The sequence below is a fragment of the Rhinoraja longicauda genome, chromosome 22 (assembly GCF_053455715.1).
Source record: "Rhinoraja longicauda isolate Sanriku21f chromosome 22, sRhiLon1.1, whole genome shotgun sequence".
Taxonomy (NCBI): Eukaryota; Metazoa; Chordata; class Chondrichthyes; order Rajiformes; family Arhynchobatidae; genus Rhinoraja; species Rhinoraja longicauda.
The window spans coordinates 7,018,600-7,032,423 of record NC_135974.1 but is presented as its reverse complement, the minus strand read 5'-3'; the positions used below and the strand labels follow the sequence as shown (position 1 = coordinate 7,032,423).

At 45.4% G+C, this 13,824-nt stretch overlaps 1 protein-coding gene across 4 annotated transcripts in view; it reads right to left on the bottom strand.

The window, feature by feature from the left end:
• Positions 1–13,824, bottom strand: part of tfap2c (transcription factor AP-2 gamma (activating enhancer binding protein 2 gamma)) — a 46,760-nt gene that overhangs the window by 18,517 nt on the left and 14,419 nt on the right. Inside the window, exon 4 of one of the 4 annotated variants that reach the window (XM_078419256.1) lies at positions 12,817–12,837. The exons of the other annotated variants lie outside the window; for them this stretch is intronic. Within the exon in view, the coding sequence (XP_078275382.1) occupies positions 12,817–12,837 (21 nt within the window). The remainder of the gene's footprint in view (positions 1–12,816; positions 12,838–13,824) is intronic. 4 annotated transcript variants of the gene reach the window in all.

The following is a 13,824-nucleotide window of genomic DNA, read 5'->3' as shown; positions in this document are numbered from 1 at the left end:
CCAACCTTTTCCTACAGCTCAAGCCTACAAGGCCAGGTAACTTCCTGGTGAATCTCTTCCACACATTGTCCAATTTAATTACGCCATTCCTGCAGCTAGATAAGTCAAGTCAAGTCAAGTCAATTTTATTTGTATAGCACATTTAAACACAACCCACGTTGACCAAAGTGCTGTACATCAGTGCAGGTACTAAAAAAGAACATACAATAGCAGAACTGCACACAGTATTCCAAGTGTGGTCTCACTGACTGCTGCTGCATCAGGCGATCAAAGAGGTATACAGCACAGAAACAGCTTCCTCAGCCAAACTTTGTCCATCCTAACCAACACTTCGGAGCTGGTATCAGTTGGCTGTATTTACCACTCTAAACCTTCATCTACCTATCTAAATGTATTTTAAACATTGCAAGAGCTGACCAAGATTTGATAGGCAAAATGTCTTCCAATGCCATGTAAATATGGGGGGGGGCGGGGGCAGAAATTGATTAGAGGTGTTAAAAATAAATTTATTTCATAGATTTAATCATATGGTGGCTCAGCAAGAACTTGTCAAAGTAGTGCATGGTAGAATGGTCAACTGGCTTTGTACAAGGGAACAAGTAATGTGCCCATCTTATCAGGGACCAGATAAGACAATAAGCAACAGTTTACTAATCCACACCAGCCTTTCTATTGTACGCAGAGAGCCACAGATGTCAGCCATGGAGTCATCCAGCAGTTCAGCCCCAGCAAGTCTGTAAGGATCATTGAGCACCCATTTAGTACTAATCTTATGCTGATCCCATTTAACTGTCCCTACATTCCCCTCTATTCGCCCCAGATTCCATCACCCACCTACACACTGGGGACAATTTATAGTGGCTTAATAACCTACCAACCTGCCCAACCTTAGCATAAGAGAGGAATCCAGAGAGATCATGAGGTCACGGGGACAACATGCAAACTCCACAGAGAGCACTGGAGATCAGAATTGAACAGGTATCAAGATGCTGTAGATTCTGTATAAGAAAATAACTGCAGATGCTGGTACAAATCGATTTATTCACAAAATGCTGGAGTAACTCAGCAGGTCAAGCAGCATCTCGGGAGAGAAGGAATGGGTGACGTTTCGGGTCGAGACCCTTCTTCAGACTATTCTGTGATGTGAAGATGAATACTAACAGGTAAATTACGCTGTTGAGCAATGCGTCTTTTATTGGAATTCAAGCATGACAAATGCCTTTTGTAAACAGTTTCCACTGAGATGCCATAAGGTGAAAAGAGGAAATGAAAAAAAAAACAAGGCCCACCTGGTTGCTTTAACAGCCCTGCAGTTATTCTTTAATTACTTAGGTAACAAAAGAACCACATCAGAAAAGGGAACCCCCAGTAGTGGAACTTTAGGGAAATATAGGTCCAAAATCACCTGCCCCTCCCAAGCATATCATTCTGTCTCCAATTACTCTGACGCTCGACACAATGTTAATAGCAGGTGTGTTCACATTAACCTTATTGTCTCACTTTGTGATGAACAACACCACATATTTCAGAATTAAAGGTAGAAGCATACACTGGTTGGGAAAGACCCTCAACGTTATTTTAAGTAGACATCTCCAAATAACAGCTGGATCCAAAGGAAAGGGAAAACAATATTGAAACTGAACATAAAAGCAGCAAGCTGGAGGAACTCAACATTTGCAGACAGCATTTGCGGAGGGAAAATGAGAGATGGTGTTTTGGATCAGGACCCTTCTTCACTGTACATTTCTCTCCACAGATGCTGCCTCCTGTCTCCACAGATCCGAGCTCCTCCAGCAGTTTGTGTCTTGTTCGATTTCAGTATCTGTCTCTCTTGTGTCTCCAGTATTGTAATTAACTCGATTATCGTAACTGCAGTCAAGTCTGTTAACATCCATTTTGGGGTCTACAATGCCTCTTCAAAGGAGGTTGATAGCCAGCAGCTAAACACAGCTACAAAACATATTTGTACTTACAGCCATTTAACAAGAAAGTTTGCTTTGGAAAGATTTGATAATTGCAGAAGGTTAGGTTAATTGCACTTTAACGAGGTGCTAAAAACTTCATAAAAAGAATCTTTGTGGAATAGACAGCACTCTTTATGTGCTATTAGTCGCATCTTATGCAGTAATTAACAGTTGCTTATACCCTGCCACTTGGCAGAAAAACAGGACATTGGACTGTAACCAAAACTCTTATTTTCTGAAATAAATCCTCTCTTATTTGCATTTGTATACCAGTATTAACTGCGCCTATCATCTCCTTAGCGAGTCCCACCCCATACTGACCACTAACTCAGTGATATTGCGTTTCCCTATTAGTTTTTAACCTTCCAGTTCCTTAAGTATAAGAAGATAACTGCAGATGCTGGTACAAATCGAAGGTATTTATTTACAAAATGCTGGAGTAACTCAGCAGGTCAGGCAGCATCTCGGGAGAGAAGGAATGGGTGACGTTTCAGGTCGAGACCCTTCTTCAGACTGAAGAAGCAGTTCCTTTCCCAGCTCTGGTTAATGCACGGTAGCTCACCTTTGCCAAGAAAGACAAGCATTTCTCCCCATCAGGATTGGATATCAGATGGCAGACAAAGGAAGAGTTTCAAGGAACTCCTTAAAGTCTCCTTGAAAGCATGTAACATTAGCAACTTGTTGCAATCTCTGGCCACTGACTGCTCAAAGCAGAGATATAAAACAGAGGAAAATACCGAGCACCTCAAGTCTCTACAATAGGAGCACGTGAAGGCCAACAACAATGGAAGGAGCATACAACATGATAGATAACCCACCCATCTGCACCTGCCTCATTAGTGGCACATCCTACAGAGGCACCTTTTGCCATCCCAGATCTGTAGAAGTAACGTGCCTTGGAAGGGTAGAACCATCAAACTAAGATAAACCAACCCCACACCAGGATAACCCCGTGGTCAGCAGCTGGACAAACACATTCTACTCTTCTCGGGTGCTTGTGATCAAAGTCAAATTGTAGGTATAAAGAGAGACAAAGAAACAAAGCTCCACTATGGGTCAAAACCGTGGTGACCTCCACATCCAGACATAAAAATGTAAAAGGAAATGAACAGAAAGGATGCCCCATGTTAGAGTTTTAACATCAGCCTGGGATGTGGAGAGCAGAGGAATTAGAACTGAAAGTGTTACTGTAAACAAGACACTTGAAAGACATTATCTCCATTGAATTTAGATCAGAAGGACAATGAACAAAGTTTCCATACGTTGTTATACATGCTTTTATAAGTTGCAAATTAGGCCTGCCACAAATGGGAAGAAACGCAAGCTGTGATAGACTGAGGCAGGCAGACAAACCTAGGTCACTGGCTTGTGTTGTGTTCACGAGGCCAACTCAGGAGTAGATCGGAGACTACGTGCAGTGTGGGAGTGACGCTCACGAGGTTAGTAAGATCCTACCTACAACCCCAGGTAGAGGTCGAGTGGGAAAGATTGACAGTTTAGTTTAGTTTTGTTTAGAGATACAGTGTGGAAACAGGCCCTTCAACCCACACCGACCAGCAATCACCCATACACTTGTCCTACCCTCCACACTGGGGTCAATTTACAGAAGCCAATCAATCTACAAACCTATATCTCTTTGGAATGTGGGAGGAAATCGGAGCACCCGGAGAAAACCCACAGGTCACAGGGGAAACATACGAAAACCCATGCGGTCACAGGAAGGACATACAAAAACCCACGCGGTCACAGGAAGGACATACAAAAACCGTGCAGGCAGCACCTTTATCAGGATCGAACCCAGATCTCTGGCACTGCACTGCAAGGCATCAACTCTACCGCTGTGCCACTGCGCCACCCACTAACTGTGGCTGACAACTGTAACCAGCTGCAGCGCTTTGGGGTGAAGACCATGCAATTTACTGTGGCAAATCGAGGGGTGAGGACTGGATTAATTTTGGTTACAATCCGCAGTGAGATTTAATGACCCAATGAAACCTCGCCATGTGGTAAATAATGGCCATGCTCAAAATGTACCACTGGTCCCAGTTCCTTTTGCATTTTAACACTTTAACAAGGAATCAATGTCTTCAAGAGCAAAGAGCCAATAAAACAAGGAGAATCATTTCTGGGAAGTGCTGCTCTTGCTACAGGACCCAGATGAGATTGTAAACTCATTAGACTATGGATACAAAGACGAGTGAAGGACATGGTTTCGAATTGTGCACATTCACTGAGAAAGAACTCAAATCGGAGCATCAATAATCCAGCAGAGCTCTCCCATTTTAAACATGAACTAAAAAATATTTGAATAATAGATGAAATGATTGGGACACAAAACTCTGGAGGAACCGGGAACAAAACCTCAAACCTTCCAAGCAATGCAGAGATAAAAACAGAAGGCTTCATATCAGACTGACACAAGGTGCAGAAGTCCAACAGTGTAAATTCTGATCCATGTAACAACTGTGGGGCAGCTAATAGAGCTGCTCCCTGACAACACCAGCGATCTGGTTCATTCCTGCCTCTCGGGGAAGTTTGCATGTTCTCCGTAATCCTGTGGAATTTATCTGGATGCTCCAGTTTCTTCCCACATCCAGAAGACATTGGCCATTCCAAAGTTCCCCTCGTGCCCAGTTGTGGGAATGCGGGGAACATAATGTGAGAATAGTGCAAATGTGTGCATGTTCATCAGTGTGGACTTGGTGGGCTGAAGGACTTGTTTCATGCTATATTTCTCCAAGACTGAGTGTGAAGTGATTCAGTTTGGAACAAAAGGTGAGCAGTAAACAACCTAAACTAAATAAATCAAATTTGATAAGGATGTTAGGACTTCAGAACGGAAGGAGAGGATTATAGAATGTTTGTGGGGCTAACAGACAGTTATGCGAGCAGACTGAAAAGGTCAAAGCACACGGATGTTAAGAAGGGTTTCGACCCGAAATGTCATCCATCCAAGGGTCTTGAACCAAAACATCACCCATTCTTTCTCTCCAGAAATGCTGCCTGACCCGCTGAGTTACTCCAGCATTAATGTGTCTAGCTTCTACTATTTTTAATCTGTTGCATCTAATGATTAGGGTTGCTCTCCCAGTGGATATCACTTGATGAAATAGACTAAAGATTAATCAAGAGAGAGAACCACAGGAGTGGTGAGGAGTACAGTGGGCAGCACGGTGGCGCGGCGCTAGAGTTGTTGCCTTACAGCGCCAGAGATCTGGGTTTGATCCTGACCACAGGTGAAGAAGGGTCTCGACACGGTAGCGCAGCGGTAGAGTTGCTGCTTTACAGCTAATGCAGCGCCGGAGACTCAGGTTCGATCCTGACTACGGGTGCTGCACTGTAAGGAGTTTGTACGTTCTCCCCGTGACCTGCGTGGGTTTTCTCCGAGATCTTCGGTTTCCTCCCACACTCCAAAGACGTACAGGTATGTAGGTTAATTGGCTGGGTAAATGTAAAAATTGTCCCTAGTGGGTGTAGGATAGTGTTAATGTACGGGGATCGCTGGGCGGCACGGACTTGGTGGGCCGAAAAGGCCTGTTTCCGGCTGTATATATATGATATGATGATATGATCCGAAACTTCGCCCATTCCTTCTCTCCTGAGATGCTGCCTGACCTGCTGAGTTACTCCAGCATTTTGTGAATAAATACCTTCGATTTGTACCAGCATCTGCAGTTATTTTCTTACTCTGACCACAGGTGCTGTCTGTATGGAGTTTGTACATTCTGCCGGTGCTCGCGTGGGTTTTTTCCGGATGCTCTGGGGTAGAGAATTCCAAGGATTTTCACTATCATCTTGAAAAGAAATTTCTATGTACTTCTGTTTTAAACCTACGCATGCAGCGTAGGTTCACTAGGTTAATTCCCGGAATGGCGGGACTGTCGTATGTTGAAAGGCTGGAGCAATTAGGCTTATATACACTGGAATTTAGAAGGATGAGGAGGGATCTTATTGAAACATATAAGATAATTAGGACACATTAGAGGCAGGAAACATGTTCCCAATGTAGGGGGAGTCCAGAACAAGAGGCCACAGTTTAAGAATAAGGGGTAGGCCATTTAGAACGGAGATGAGGAAGAACTTTTTCAGTCAGAGAGTGGTGAAGGTGTGGAATTCTCTGCCTCAGAAGGCAGTGGAGGCCAGTTCGTTGGATGCTTTCAAGAGAGAGCTGGATAGAGCTCTTAAGGATAGCGGAGTGAGGGGGTATGGGGAGAAGGCAGGAACGGGGTACTGATTGAGAGTGATCAGCCATGATCGCATTGAATGGCGGTGCTGGCTCGAAGGGCTGAATGGCCTACTCCTGCACCTATTGTCTATTGTCTATAAATTACAGGCCCCTTATCCTGTAACTTTGTATACTTGCGTAGGAAGGAACTACAGATGCTGGTTTAAACCGAAGATAGACACAAAATGCTGGAGTAACTCAGCGGGACAGGCACCATCTCTGGAGAGGAGGAATGGGTGATGTTTTGGGTCAAGACCGTTCTGCAGACTAGTGGAGGAGGAGAACTTCTTCAACGTATGTATACTTGTTTGATACTGTTACGCCAGGTTTGTAGGTTAATTGGCTTCGGTGAGTTAACATACAAAATAGGTGCAGGAGTAGGTCATTCGGCCCTTCGAGTCAGCTGATCATCCAAAATTTGCGCCCCGTTCCTGCTTTCGCCCCATGTCCCTTAATCCCATTAGCCCTAAGAGCTATATCCAACTCTCTCTTGAATACATCCAGTGAATTGGCCTCCACTGCCTTCTGTGGCAGAGAATTCCACTTGTAAAATTGTAAAAGGTTGTACAATTTTCCCTGTTGTGTAGGGTAGTGCAAGGAGGAATCGCTGGTCAGACAGACTTGGAGGGCCGAAGGGCCTGTTTAACACTGTATCTCTAAAGAAAACCAAAACATCGCCTCATTCCTGGAAGCAAGGTGCAGGTGCTGAAAGTATGATTTACACAAAATTCCGCGTATTGGATTGAAACATCTTGGGAGGTCTGTGATAGATGTAACAATGCAGAGCCAGAATTTGTGTCTTTTAACAGGTTTTACCAGCTGCAAACGCTAAGCACACCACACGACAGCAAATACTTATCCTCCAGCCTATCTCAACGGTCTTCCTCCTAAAATTCAGACATGCAGCACTGTTTGTTACACATCACATTCATGGAGAAGAAATGTTGTGGAACACACTGAACACTTCCAGTCTGATTGTGTCACTCACTAGTCTCTTATCATATCATATATATACAGCCGGAAACAGGCCTTTTTGGCCCTCCAAGTCCGTGCCGCCCAGCGATCCCCGTACATTAACGCTATCCTACACCCACTAGGGACAATTTTTTTACATTTTACCCAGCCAATTAACCTACATACCTGTACGTCTTTGGAGTGTGGGAGGAAACCGAAGATCTCGGAGAAAACCCACGCAGGTCACGGGGAGAACGTACAAACTCCTTACAGTGCAGCACCCGTAGTCAGGATCGAACCTGAGTCTCCGGCGCTGCATTGCTGTAAAGCAGCAACTCTACCGCTGTGCTACCGTGCCACCCCTAGGACACTAGGTTTGCCTTCCAGAATTATGACATTTAGCATCCGGCACCCTCTATCTGGCAAAAATAGAGTCCTACAGTTCAGAAATGGTCTCCTCAGTTCAGAAGTCCATGCTAATTTTTTTGCCCTGTGTACATTAAATCATTTGCCCACATTAGGACCATATCCTTCAATGCCTTGCCTATTTAAATGCCTGAATAATTCTTCTTAAAAATAGTGATTGTATCTTACTCTACCACCTCCTCTAGGCAGCGAGTCCAGACATGAACAATCTCTGGGAAAATCTTACCTCTCCGATCCCCTTTAGAACTCCTTAGTTTTAAGTACAACATGTCCCCAACGATTCTCACCAACTTCTACAGATGCGCCATAGGCAGCATGGTTTGGGAACAGCTCCATCCAAGACCACAAACAATTGCACAGAAATGCCGACAAAGCCCGGACCATCACGTAAACCAACCTCCCTTCCATTGACCATCTACACTTCACGCTGCCTCGGCAAAGCTGCCAGCATAATCAAGGACATTTCACCCTGGTCAGATGTTGGGGGAGTCCAGAACCAGGGGCCACAGTTTAAGAATAAGGGGTAAGCCATTTAGAACAGAGATGAGGAAAAACTTTTTCAGTCAGAGAGTTGTGAATCTGTGGAATTCTCTGCCTCAGAGGGCAGTGGAGGCCAAATCTCTGAATACATCCAAGAGAGAGCTAGATAGAGCTCTTAAGGATAGCGGAGTCAGGGGGTATGGGGAGAAAGCAGGAACGGGGTACTGATTGAGAATGATCAGCCATGAACACATTGAATGGCGGTGCTGGCTCGAAGGGCCGAATGGCCTATTCCTGCACCTATTGTCTATTGTCTTCTTCCCTCTCTCATCAGGCAAGATGTACAGAAGTGTGAAAACGCACACCTCCAGATTCAGGGACAGTTTCTTCCCAGCTGTTATCAAGCAGCCTAACCATCATATCACCAATGAGAGAGCAGTCCTGACCTACCATATTGCTTCATTGGAGACCCTCGGACTATCTTTAATTGAACTTTACTGGACTTTATCTTGCACTAAATGTTATTCCCTTTATCCTGCATGTGTACACTGTGGGCAGCTTGATTGTAATCATTTTCGCTGACTGGATAACACGCAGCTAAAAAGCTTTTCTCTGTACTTTGGTACACATGACAATAATAAATTAAACTAAATGACAGTGAATCTTCTCTGCATTCTCTCCAGCGCACTTACATCCCGAGGACATATTGTCCCAAGAGGGGTGACAGATCAACATGCTCTCATAGCAGTTTCATCTAAAACAGCACCATTTAAAGTGTCCTTCTGGGCGAGGTCACAGATCCAAGATACATCCAAACCCCTTGATCTTGAAACTTAACAATGTTTGCTTGTTCCCAACTTCTCCCCTCTATTCATCCACCTCCCAGCTCCATTCTCAGGGCACCTCACCCTCTCCTAGATAGCTCTATTCTCTAAGCACCCTCCCATTCTCACCCCAAAAATCTCTGCATCCAGGTCTTGCGCATTCTCCTTTAGGTGGTGTGGGCGGCACAGGAGTAGAGTTGTTGCCTTACAGCGAATGCAGCGCCGGAGACCCGGGTTCGATCCCAACCACAGGTGCTGTCTCGACGGAGTTTGTACGTTCTCCCCGTGACCTGCGTGGGTTTTCTCCGAGATCTTCGGTTTCCTCCCACACTCCAAAGACGTACAGGTATGTAGGTTAATTGGCTTGGTATAAATGTAAAATTTCTCCCTAGTGGGTGTAGGATGGTGTTAATGTGTGGGAATCGCTGGTCGGCACGGACCCAGTGAGCTGAAAGGGGCTATTTCCACGGTGTATCTCTAAACAATCAATTGCTCACAAGGCCAGTGTGTCATACACAGGGAAACCGGCACTTCATCCCATTGAGTCTGTACTGACCATCAAATACACATTTACACTCATCTTACATCAATACCATTGTTTTGATTCATATTTCAACAACTTCCCCCAGTTTCTACTAATCATCTGACACACCCTGGTGAATTTACAGAGGCCAATTCACTTGCTAACCTGCAAGCGTTTTGGAAGAAACTGGCATACCTGAAGGAAACCCACACAGTCACAGGGAGAATGTGCAAACTCCACACAGATAACACTCAAGGACAGAATTGAACCCAGATCACTGGTGATGTGATGCAGTGATTCATTGTGTTGCCACTGTGCTACCCCTGGTCTTAGACTTTGGACGTTCCTGAATTTTGAACAGTGTCCATGATTGAGGGAGTCTTTGGCAATGTTCTGAAGTGTGCCTATTGTCTTAAAGGTTTCAGGCACCTGGAGGGTTTCTGATGAGCAAGCATTGACAATGAGCTCTGGGTTACTTTACTGCAAGCAGCATCATCGAGCACTCTGTGGTAGTCATGCACAGCACACTTCTCAGCTGGGGTCCCAGAGTGACAAACAAGGACAGGACCCCAAGCAGGCCTGCAGAAATGATTTAATCCAAACACATCATTCCAAGTGGGGAAAAAAACAAGTTTACGTAGATTTATTTTCTGCTCCCTAAATTACCTGGACTTTTTATAAAGGGAAAAGTAAAGAAATGCTGTAGTAGAAAACAAATTTCTGGAGAAATTCAGCGGGTTAGGCAGCATCCAGAGGGGAGGGGGGGAACGGCCAAATTAAGTTTCTGGTTGGGATCCTTCTTTTGAGTGATTGCTGATGCTGGAAATAAACTGCTGCAGAAACTCAGTGGGTCAGTCAGCGTATGTGAGTGCGAAAACCAAACTGCTGGAGATTGGAGGAGGGTCCCACCCTGAAATGTTATCTGTCCATTTCTCCCACAGACGCAGTCTGAGTTACTGCAGCAGTTTGTTTTTATTCAATAATCCAGCATCTCCCGTCTCTTGCTCCACCGTCTTAGTGCAATTCGACGGTTCTTACCGCTGAGAACGCAGCACATTATTAGCCTCAGAAAAGCCCCACAAAACAGCAATGAGAAAAATTATGATATATATAGATTTTAGAGTTGTTGTAGGCTAAAGTGTGATCAGCAAGACATTGGGAGAATTACCCTGCAATTCTGCAAACAATGTCCTTTTTTACACAGGGCATGGATTGCATCTTCCGCCCTTGATTCCTGGTACCTGGAAATCTGTGACTTTTTGTGTCCATAGCAGATAAGATCCTTGATTTTCTAAATCATAGGTTCATCCTACAATTTAGATTTTAACTGAAAATCTCACCAAGATGCCTTTTCAAAAAAAAATACTGCAGATGCTGGGATCAGGCAGTGAACGTGAAAAAAGAAACAGTTAATGTTTCAGAATTTCTGGTTTCAGAATTTGTAATGTTTCTCTTTCAACAGAACTGCTGAGTATTTCCAGCATTTTCTGTTTTATTGTTGCATTTAGCTTTGCTGCCGAATCCCAAATGGAGCAAGCTGAGATATGATGAAAGGAAACATTGAAGACCTGAACTCTTGCCTCTCCATTCCCTCCACAGATGCTGCCTAACCCACTGAGTTACTCCAGCACTTCACGTTTTACCTGAGGCAGAGTTTACAGATGCAGGGGTTCCATGCCAATAAACAAAGGGAAGATAGACACAAAATGCTGGGGTAACTCAGCGGGACAGGCAGCATCTCTGGAGAGAAGGAATGGGTGACGTTTCAAGTCAAGTCAGACTGATGCTGAACTCTCTCCGGGGAGAGGAGAACTTCTTCAAAGCAGACATACCTTGAGGAGATTTCACAGTGGAGCAGGCAAAATGTGTAGGAAAAAACTGTAGATGCTGGGTTAAATCAAAGGTAGGCACAAAATGCTGGAGTAACTCAGCGGGACAGGCATCATCTCTGGAGAGAAGGAATGGGTGACGTTTCGGGTCGAGACTGAAGTCTGAAGGAGGGTCTCGACCCGAAACGTCACCCATTCCTTCTCTCTAGGGATGCTGCCTGTCCCAATAAACAAAGGGCTTGGCTGGTTAACAAAACTGCAAGTTCCAAAAGCTATTCAGGACTCATAAGGGTTAACCTGTGCTGGCTTACCTCAGTGTATACCTCAGCTTGCAAGGTATACAGCACACCAGCAGTGGCATTGTGATGTTAATTAGGAACTAAAGCCTGACCCAAGACGAGAACTGCTGATCCAGAAGACGTGCCTCACCCAACACAATGATCTCTGACAAAGTATAAATACAACACAGCAAACCAACCACCCACAACAACCACTCCATCATCAGCAGCAAGGTCAGGTACAGAAAAGTCCTAGATGAACTGATGGGGTTCATGGTCTATGTTTGTATCAATAATACAGGGAGAATGGAAGGAGCTGGGCAAGATATTAAGAAACAGGCCCTCAAAAGGTGGCAATGTGTTTGATTAACAGCACCAACAGTAGTGAATGTCAGAGGACTGTACAAAGTGGCTGAAGCTTGCAGGAGGAAGCATTTTGGATTCCTGGAGTATTGGGACCCATCTCGACAGATTACATCTTGCCTGCAGTCCGTCTGTCTTTTGTGTTTTTTGTTGTTTTTGTATGAATTGTAGTTTTGATATGGTGTAGTGTTTGTATGTTATGTTTGGGGTGGAGGGAGGGAACGGGAACTGTAAAATTCTCTCTCCCGAACGGAGACGCGACCTTTGTTTCTGTGTCGTGTCTCCATTCCCGTTGCGGCCTACCAGCGGCCATGCACCTGGGACCACCTGGGGCTCTGGTTCGCAGAGCCCGCGGCCCGGACTCACCACCTGCGGCGCTGGCCGCCTTCGGATGCTGCGGGAGCGGCTGCGATTCGTCTCCGGAGGATCCGGCGCGGGCCGCGAGGACGTCGGAAGCCCGCAGGCCCCTGGGTGGGGGCCGACATCGGGAGCTCCGGCAGCGGCAGAGGCAGCGTGTTCGCCCGCCCCCGAATCGCGGGGCTCGGGTCGGCCCACCGCGGACCTTTCACCGTCCGGCGCGGCCTGAAATAGGCTGTGGACCTTTCACCGTCCAGCGGGGGCTTCAATATAGGGAGCCCCGACCGCCCCGACGTGGCAACTCCAACAGCCTGACCGCAGGAGAAGACGGCAGGGAAGAGAAAAAGACATTTTTGGCCTTCCATCACAGTGAGGAGGGACTGGAGGAGACTCACTGTGATGGATGTTTCTTTTTGTTTGGTGTTAGTTGTGATTGTATGTGTTATTGCATTTTTATTGATTATTCTTATTGGTCTTATTGTTTAACTGCGGGTAATGTTTCATTTCACTACACATTTATGTGTATGTGACAAATAAACGACTATTGACTATCTCTACAGAACCAGCACTCCAGGCATGGGGAGTTCACCAACACTGTGGGGGAGAAGAGGGAACTCAGGAGATAACAGCAGGAAGAAGAAAACGTGCAACAAGGATTGACTAAGACAAGTTGTGAACTATTAGATTCAGACCAAGTGGACTATCCAAGAGCTGCTGGTGAAGTTGTGGTCTCTGAGCTGTAATTAGAGATTATGATGTGGTGAAAGGAGAGTTTCAGTGGACACAAGGCAGGGCTCTGGGAAGGACTCTGCCTTTCTGAACTCTGTTTCCTTTCACTTTCTGCACTACCCGTTGGGACTCATGAATGGGTTCATTCTACTAGTATATGGTACGATTTGCCTGGATTGCACTCAAAACTGTATCAAAACACAACTGACAGCCCCAAATCTAACTGTAGTGCACGATCTCATAAAATCAGACCCGTTACATAAATTATATACTGGGCAGGGTAAAAGCAACAACATAACACAGATCACAGCTCTTTGGTGCACAATTTACTCCATTTGTCCTGCACCATTGTACTGAAAGTAATACTACAATGAGAGGGACAGTTCGGATGTTTATATCAGAATGCATGCAAGATAGAGAGCAGCAGGGGGTCAGCATTGTGGATGGAGGTCGGCATTGTAGATGAAGATTGCAGTTGCTACAATGGTTCAGGGTTGCAACCCATCACCACCTCCGTAAGGACAGCTAAGGTTCAGCAATGTTGGTCCTGCCTTTGGTTAGAAAGGTTTACTTTAGTTTTGTTTATTATAGACAATAGACAATAGGTGCAGGAGTAGGCCATTCAGCCCTTCGAGCCAGCACCGCCATTCAATGCGATCATGGCTGATCACTCTCAATCAGTACCCCGTTCCTGCCTTCTCCCCATACCACCTCACTCCGCTATCCTTAAGAGCTCTATCCAGCTCTCTCTTGAAAGCATCCAACGAACTGGCCTCCACTGCCTTCTGAGGCAGAGAATTCCACACCTTCACCACTCTCTGACTGAAAAAGTTCTTCCTCATCTCCGTTCTAAATGGCCTACCCCTTATTCT